The sequence below is a fragment of the Cryptomeria japonica genome, chromosome 4 (genome assembly GCF_030272615.1).
Source record: "Cryptomeria japonica chromosome 4, Sugi_1.0, whole genome shotgun sequence".
In the NCBI taxonomy this organism is placed as follows: Eukaryota; Viridiplantae; Streptophyta; class Pinopsida; order Cupressales; family Cupressaceae; genus Cryptomeria; species Cryptomeria japonica.
In genome coordinates, this window is record NC_081408.1 from 11207864 (window position 1) to 11216892 (window position 9029).

Sequence of the window (9029 nt, forward strand, 5' to 3'; positions counted from 1 at the left end):
ACAATAGACCCATTCATCGAAGGAATGTAGTGATGTCGATAGAAAAAGTGTTTTGATGGAAGGATAAAGGAAGTTACCGAAGCCCAAGGTTTCTTCAACATGAAACCCGATGGACATCAGATATATATCGATGAGGAAATAGGTTTTGAGGAGGCTAAAATGCATGTCTCCGATATGCATTGTTTCGCCGATATAACTTTATTGGTGGAAGACGAAAAGAGAGGATAAAGAAAGGCTTTGGTGAGACAATAGATCCATTCATCGACAGGGCATAGTGATATCGATGGAAGAGGTATTTCGGTGGAAAAATAAAGGAGGTCACCGAAGCCCAAGGTTTCTTTGACATAAAAACCCGATGGATATCAGATAGGTATCGGTGAGGAGACAACCACAGTGATCGAATACAGCATTTCGATGAAGGGAGAAAATACCTAGTCAAAGTAATGTTCGAAACAAAAGTGTTAGTTGACGGTTATATGTTGAAAAGCCACGACGCTTGGTGATAATGGATACTCTCATATAAAGGAGGGAGATTTTGTAATATGGAGGAAATTTAGAGAAAGGTGTAGATTATAGCCTCAGGCTTACCATTGTACTATTTTGGCGAATATATATATTATAATCAGTTGTTTTTCCTTTGCATATGTGAACTTTTAGTAGTGGGGAAAGGAGGAGGAAACAAAGACTGTTCCAGATTCTCTTCTATCATAGTCGTGAAAATTTTGCATTCGAGGGGTATTTCCTTCCTCATTTCCTCTCACATTAGGTATGTATCTATTTCATATCCGACTGAAATGTAGAGGTTAATTGTGTATCACTAATTGACTATGGAAATATTACTCATTAAAAGAAAAAGTAAAATGAATTGAAAAGAATCTTGCTCTGATAGCTATGAACATACTATCATGCCTAACTGTGATTATTCTGTCTTGCATAGCCGTGTAAATTCCGCCTTGAGTAGCCGATGTATAGCTATTGCATGTTCATAATCTTTCTTGTTAAGATAAATTGTAGAGCCTAAATGATTCACTCATTCATTATCAAGTCTTGAACTTAAGGAAGATAATTTTATTCATAGATATAAATCATGACGATATTCTATTACTTTTCATCGAATACATTGTCTTACCTTATTCATAAGAAAATTGAATACTGCATTCATATCTTGTGCATAGTATGGTTGAGTAACAACCTTAGAGCATTCGCTATAGAATATGATTGCTAGCCCATGAGGGCATAATAGCCGAGTATTGCAGTTATTCTATGTTTATTTGTTTTCCACTCTTAACTCATAGTTCAACAGAATATGGTTCATCTTGGAATCAATGCACATCAGTTATAATCAGATTATAACCAGTCTTCATGGTTGCAAGACCTAAAGCAGGGTTCTTATCATCAATTAGATGCATACTTTTGGGAATATACAAAGACAAAAAAATATATTAGAACCGTATTTTTTGTTGATTCATAATATGATGTGTTAATTTAGCTAAATAAGGGAACCAATGTTGTATTAGGTTTAATTCCATGATGATAGTTGAAGCTTGTTAGAGATAGGGGATTTGTAGCAGTTGGCTTGTTAGGTTATGTCAGAATCCCATGAAGGTCCTTGTAAACCATTAATGTCAGTAGACATGAGACTGTTATGTAACGAATTGGATCAGCTAAACCTAGAAGTTCTGTAACCAATGAATCAATTGACTCAAGTGTATGTTAATTATCTTATGATGGTCATTTATGACCGTTATTCTTAGTAGACATTAAGCAGTTCACTAGATAGTTGGTTAGTAAACCAGTGAGTTAGTTGGCTCAAGTGTATGCTATTTATCATATGATGGTCATTAATAACCATTATTGTTAGTACACATTAAGCAGATGGCTTGTTTAGATGGTTGGTAACTAGTGAGTTTGTTGAGCTCAAGAATTGGATGTACAAGTCGAGCAAGGGAGGTGAACACTAACAACGCATTGGTGCTTGCAACGTTAAAACCTTGGCCAAGATGGTGATGCTTTATCTAAGTGATTGTTAGATCACATGAACTAGATACACCTCCTAGTTAGATGGTCATTGTAGTTAGGGGTTACCTATAGTGTGTGACTGACTAGTTGCGTGTAGGTTTTGAACACCAAGATCAAATGGCTAGATGTAAAAGAGACCCAATCCTTAGAATGCACCCTCATGAAGGGTTGGGTCTCTTCCAATTGGAAGGGGCATGAGAGACTAGCAAGTCTATGATTGAATGGAGAAGCCCTTGATGATGCTCTCCCTATTCCAAACTATGTCGAGGCTTGATAAAAAAAGTTTCAGTTGGAAAGTTAAATGAATTGTAACCTCTGAACCTTTATCTCTTCCCTAAAAAATGAAACTTGCCATTTGAATTCCTTTCTCATATTGATTAGCTTAATAATATTTGTTCAATGTTTTTATCGTTAAAAGATTACCTTCCTTTTAGATAAATTAGTTAGATTCTTATTATGTTGAAGAACATTTAGTTAGTTTTCTCCTTCAACTGAAGTAGTTATGTTTTATTTTGAAATGCTCAATTTTTTATCTTAATATAGATCACAATTTATTTTCTTTAAGTATAGAATTAATGGAATATTACATATGGTATCAGAGCAACCAAGTTCGACATTGAACCTCGGGCTTTCCACCTATAAACAATAAGGTAGAAAACTGAAATGAAGCATTTTAGTGAATCTTGGAAGTGGATTCGAACCATTGCAGATTACTACATTTTTCTGTAGGCAGCTGCTTGTGACATTATCTAAAGGAGATAAGGTTACTTGTGTTCTTCCAGTAAAACTCTGTGTTTCATATTGTAGATTTGAATAAAAGATTTACTTGTGAATTGTAATTGTTCCTCATATTTCTTCCTTGGATGGTCTCTTAAGGTTAGAGTTAAATTCATTCAAGCAATTTACAATAAAGACATCGAAGTAGAGCTCATAAGAAACAGTAATTGACAGACTCATCAAGAGGGGGTGGGTTTAAAAATTGTCTCATAAGTTTACACAATAAGTCCTAAATAAATATAAAGACTCTGTAGCCCAAACAACAAAGAAAGACACTGGTCATCTATAAAACACAATCCATCAATTCATACTTTCACATAAAGAATAATTGGAGTAGTTGAGTAGGAATTCTAGGGTAAATTAGCAATAGTGTATATATAAATTTCAAGCACCAAGATCGAATAGCTTCTACAACAACAATCTTGAACTCATCTGCTATATCTCCATTCTAGGAACTGATGCCATTCTGAGATAGGGGGAAGTCAGATCAAGACACTAAATCTGCTATAAAAAGTATTAGTTGAAGGAACAACTAGTGAGTAGGTATACCCACCTAGGTCTCGTAGAGCCTAAAGTGAGAGAATTAGTAACCAAATAGGTTCACTCTATAAGTTGGCCAAGTCAATTGGAGGGTTTGATCATAGGAGTTGGCATTTCCTTAGAACCTATCCAATCTATTGATTTGAGACCCAACAGAACCCTAGCATAACTTCTAAAAACTGGCTATAAATGAATCTTTTCATTTGAAACAGAATGCAAACCCTAAAATCACATGAAAGCTTATACTTTTAGCTTTCTATTTCCCTCCAAGCTATGCATGAAATTGATTTTCTTGATAATCACATGGAAGGAGGCCTTTAGAAAACTTTTGTAAATAAATAAAGAATTTTATTTGTCTTTACATCTTTTGAATTAAAATGCCTTTTCAAGTGAATTATTTTCCCTCCAAACCTTGCATTGTGAAATCTCATCCTTTTAAATAAGCTCAAGCTTATAGACAACTTCAAGGTATTTAATAAATCCTTTCTCTAAACTTTCCTAAATTCATTATAAGACATGAGGTATATAATAATTCTATTTTTTATCTCTTGAAGTCAAAAAATTGGTAACAAAGTCATGCCTTCAAACCTTAATTTTTAGATAGTTAAATGTCCATTTTACATTTCTAAAAAAATTGGAGGTCTTAGGATATTCCACGTGATGGCTACATGTTGACAAAGTTACCCCTCACAACTACTGGTCCCTCTCCCTAATAGGGTATTTGCATGAAAACCCAAGTCCAGCTATGTCAAACCCGAGTTTAACTCCTTCAGACTCAAGTTAATCATTGGTCACATGTAGAACATGCATTTGAAGACTTGAATGACCTTCCCTCCAAAGTATTTTCTTTTGGAAAAAACTTTTGCTTTCACGAAGTCACATGAATGTGCTTCTTTTCTAAAGTTTTTACAATATAATCATAAGAATATAGCCCTTCTTTTCATTTATAAGGTACATTTGAAACCTTTTGGAGCCTTTTAATGAGATTTCCAAAACAACAAGGACCCAGGACCTTAGAAAAGACTGGAATAAGCTTCAGGATATTAAAATTTAGACTCAAAGCATGAAGATGCTAACAACAAAAAAAACCCTATCAAATGCAATTGACATATAAATGAAAATTGGTTAACAAAAATAAATAAGGATATAACATTAGGTATTATAATAATATCATATGTGAAAACAACTAATAATAAAATCAAACCAAATGATATATAGGATTTGGTCATATATGTATATGTAGATATATAGATATATACATAATATGTATATGTATATGATGCTCTACAAAAAGAAGGATAGTTAGAAAAACCTATTTGATTGCTACACACAAAGAGAAGCACAAGAAACAAATGTTAGTCACTAGGGTTAGCAAATCAAAGATTAAACACTATCCTAATCAAGCATATCAAGAAAGACACTACACAACAAATAAAAAGCTTAATGAATCTAAGAAAAGCTGAACTCTGTGATCTAACTACCAAAGATAGCAAGAAACTCTCCAACCAAAGCAGGGGAGACAAAACCAACAATCTCTACTTAGGGAGGAGCTCTAGACCCCAAATCTGAAGAAAGAAACAGAGCTAAAGTAAGTGAATTGGATAACAACAAGAATGTAAAGTGCACCCCTGATTTGCTAGCCAAAATGCTCAAAATTAAATGAAAATCTTTAATGAATACACAAAACTATATACATATGCAGACGCACCATGGTTGAGATGGTCCAACTCCCTAGTCTCACTCTACGACTAAGCTCATGCCATATCTAAATCAAAGACATCTCAAATACATCGTCGGTGGAAAGCTGCAAAATGCCATTTTCATACATAAGCAAGACATACACAATTGGGCACAATCACCAAGAGAACAAAGTGTGTTTGAGATCATTGTCCTAATTGTGGTGTGGTCACGAAAAAGTTGACAAATTTATGGTGATCTCTTTGTGACCACACCACAATTAGGACAATGATCTCAAACACACTTTCTACCGTTCTCTTGGTGATTATGCCCAATTGTGTATGTCTTGCTTATGTATGAAAATGGCATTTTGCAGCTTTCCACCGACGATGTATTTGAGGTCTCTTTGATTTAGATATGGCATGAGCTTAGTCGTAGAGTGAGACTAGGGAGTTGGACCATCTCAACCATGGTGCACCTGATCATATTAGCTTGAAACCATGCACCTCATATTAGCCTCAAACCTATGCCCCTATTGGTAGGTGGTGGGGATAGAATATCATTCGCTGTACATATCAATGACTGGATAATAATAATTATTTTTTGATAAAAAATTATCATCATCGGAATTGCGATGAATACCAAGCTTTCGACCGATGATGTAATCGGCGGACATACAACGTTCTCGTCGGTGAAATTTTCTGGAGTCGTCACACTTCCGACTCAAACCACACAAACATCCGATGAGGATGTTGTATGTGCGACGACACTTTGTAGTCGGACAATCGTCGATGTCTCCGAATGGACCAACGAAACAAGTGTCGGATAAACAACATCACCGTCGTTGCGAAGTTCCAAATCACCATCGGCTTTGTGACGAAATCTACTGATTCCGACAACTTCTTTGACCGTCGACAGAGTCCATTGGATTGTCGTATTTCCAACGGGCATGGCATCGTCGATGAATCTGATGCTAAGTTTTCGACGATTGATTTTGTCGGCACTCTGATGAAAATTCGTCACAAATCCGACAAACGGCCGTCGGAAATCAACTCCGAATGTACTAGTGTCTGGTGCCTTGGTCCTAGTAGACCGACATCAAATTTCAGTCATAAGTGCATAGTCAGATTCCCTATCCATTTATGTACCCGTTATGAAGTTGTTGTTTCAATATCAAACAACATACTCAATCTAGGTTGCTTGTTTATGTATGTACCTCCTTACCCTAGATTTGATATTCAATTTACATCTTTTCAATAACATTTTCAACTTAAACAAAAAGAAATAGGACTCCTATCAACATTCAACCTTCTTCATTTTACATTAATTTTTTGTGTCTTTACCATTTGAATGATTCTAGCCCTTTCTTTTCTTAAAAAAAAATTGTAAAATTATAATACAATCGAAAAATACATTCTCCAAATTTACCTGAATTTATTTTGTAAACATGATGTTATTCAATGGAAGTACATAAAAGCTTGATTAACAAAATGGAATATGGCGAACTGTTTTATACTAACAAAAGTTATTCAACCCATTTGCTACAACTAAAGAAATTAAAGAAAATATGAATATACCTCCTGATTAAATAATTCTTCTAAATCGGAGAAATTATTTAATCAAATACAATAGAACAATTTTCTTTAATACGATGAGGTAATGATTCTTTCAGTTTCAAAGAACAACCCACCAAAACCATCTTCTTCATCTCTGTTAGATCTCTCAAGCTCAATGGCCATTCTTCTAACCCAGAACAATGTCTCATATCCAACTCTTCCAAATTTCTGAGTTGCCCAAAATTAGAAGGCAACATTTTCAAACCTGAACAATAACTCAATTGCAAAGTTTTTAGGGAAATGAGATCCCCAAAACTGGAAGGCAATATACTTAATGCAGAGCAGTCATATAAATGCAGTGATGTCAAATTGCTGAGTTGCCCAATTCATGGCATTGACTTAGACGCAGCTCTTTTAGATAGATCAGTTGCCCAAATTTGGAAGGTAATTCCCTCAACTGATGGCAACCTCTTAAATATAATTGCTCTAGCTTTGTTAGATTTTCCATTCCATCTGGTAGCCTCTCCATATTTTTCAAACCATATAACCTTAACTTTACAAGCGAAGAATCTGGAGTGACTTTGGTGGCAGGAATTTTAGAAGAATATGCAGCTCTGTTCTTTGAAGAAGCATAAATCTTCGGGAAACCTAGTGAGGTTATTACGCGCAGACTGGGAGGAAACTACAAAAATGCACAACAATTATGGAAAAGGTTGTAACTGTCATTTTACAATCTAATGAAAGAAAATTCAAATGATAATATGAACAAAACAGGGCATATCCTACCTCATTAAAACTCATGCCTGGCATGAATGGGCCCCTGTATATGGAGAGATGCTCAAATTTCTCAAATCCCATTAGTAAATCTGGTATGTCACTTGCAATTTGGAGGTATCTCAGTTGTCTTAATGGTTTATGACATTTCCCCCTGAATGTTATTTTTCATCCTTCATAAGATAGCACTCTTAATGAATTGCTCATCCACTTCAGATGATCATCGTTAATTTCGATTGAAGGGTGCTCATATTTTTCATTAAGAAAGATGCTTCTTAAATTTTTTAGTTTCTGCACAAAAATAAACATATCACTATGATTTTAAATAAGAAACATAATCTGTTACTATTGACAAGAGTAATTCTAAGCATGACATACCTCTTCATCTTGCAGACATATCAATAAAGTCTCAGGGTCTGTGACTCTATTTTGCTCAAACATCTTTTTCCCTCTTGCTTTAACAATGTCATGAACAATCACGCGACCATCTTCTGATGTCTTAACAAATGTTGCATCTTCAAGAGCTCTAAACTCCTCGTCTCCAACAATGTATGCTACTCCTTCACTTGGCCAATAATAAAACAAGGACGTGATATCCAGAAAAGCTTCTTTAACAGGAGGTAACAATCTATGGTATACAAAATCAACCATTCTGTCACTTATATCTTCCTCTTCCACCACCTCCCCTTCTCTAAGCAACTCTAATGCTATATCATTATTTGTGTTTCTGCTACTGATGGCCAGTTGCGAGCCAATTATTTCCAGCAGAAGCGGAATGCCACCACAAAGCTTGAGCAGAGCATCTATGTTCCTTTCATCATTGTACTCTGGAACATTCTTCAACAAAATCTTTCTTGCCTCTGTTGATGGAAGAGGACTCACAAGGTATTGTCGGCGTTGGATATTCCAGGCAACAAATATATCTGTCTCCCGGAGATTTCGGTTAGTCAGAAGTATTCTGCTCTTGGGTGGAAGGCAACTGCCCAATTCTGCAGGCAGAAGTTGTTTCAGATCTGCTCTATTCAGAGCATTGTCAATGTATAGAAACAGAGGCTGATTAGGATTCTTTTTGAAGAAAGACCAGATCATTCCCTGACCTTGGTGACAGTCTGTCAATTTCACATTCTGGTGGAACAATCCATTCAAAATCTGTTCTTGAAGGACTTTAAGATCATTCTTACTACAATTTTGTTCCATGTGAATTCTGCAATGTTTATAATTTTGGAGGTCAATGTGGGCATAGACTTCATCAGCGAGTGTCGTTTTACCCATCCCTCCCAATCCATAGACAACCACTACCTGTACCGATGTATGTTGTGCATTCAAATCTAACAGTCGGATTACTGTTTCTCGTCCACTCTCAATTCCAACAGTACCAGAGTTTGTGGAAAAGCTGAATTAGAATTTGTGGTAAAACTCAAAACATAAGAGGGAAAGATTATTTAAATTCAAAAAACATCCTACCTGCTGGTTGATATGCATAGAGTTCCTGTGACTGAGAAGCAATCTTTGTGAGTCTTTTCTCCATGTCAGTTATTCCCCACAATATAAGGTCATCATACAAACGGTCTATTTTGACTTGGAAATTCTTAATACTTTCAGCATTGACTGAAGCGTTAAGAAACCTTCACACAATTCAGATATCAAATTTATTCAATAGACTTAGAATAAAGTGATTGCAGATAA

The 9029-nt window shown here is 35.4% G+C and overlaps 1 protein-coding gene across 1 annotated transcript; it reads right to left on the reverse strand.

The window, feature by feature from the left end:
- Nucleotides 1-7897: 7897 nt before the first annotated feature.
- LOC131874849 (uncharacterized) lies at nucleotides 7898-8615 on the reverse strand. The gene is made up of 2 exons (XM_059218774.1): nucleotides 7992-8615; nucleotides 7898-7903 (listed from the first exon to the last, which is right to left on the reverse strand). The coding sequence occupies exons 1-2, from the start codon at nucleotides 8613-8615 to the stop codon at nucleotides 7898-7900; spliced, it is 630 nt and encodes a 209-aa protein (XP_059074757.1).
- Nucleotides 8616-9029: the final 414 nt, after the last annotated feature.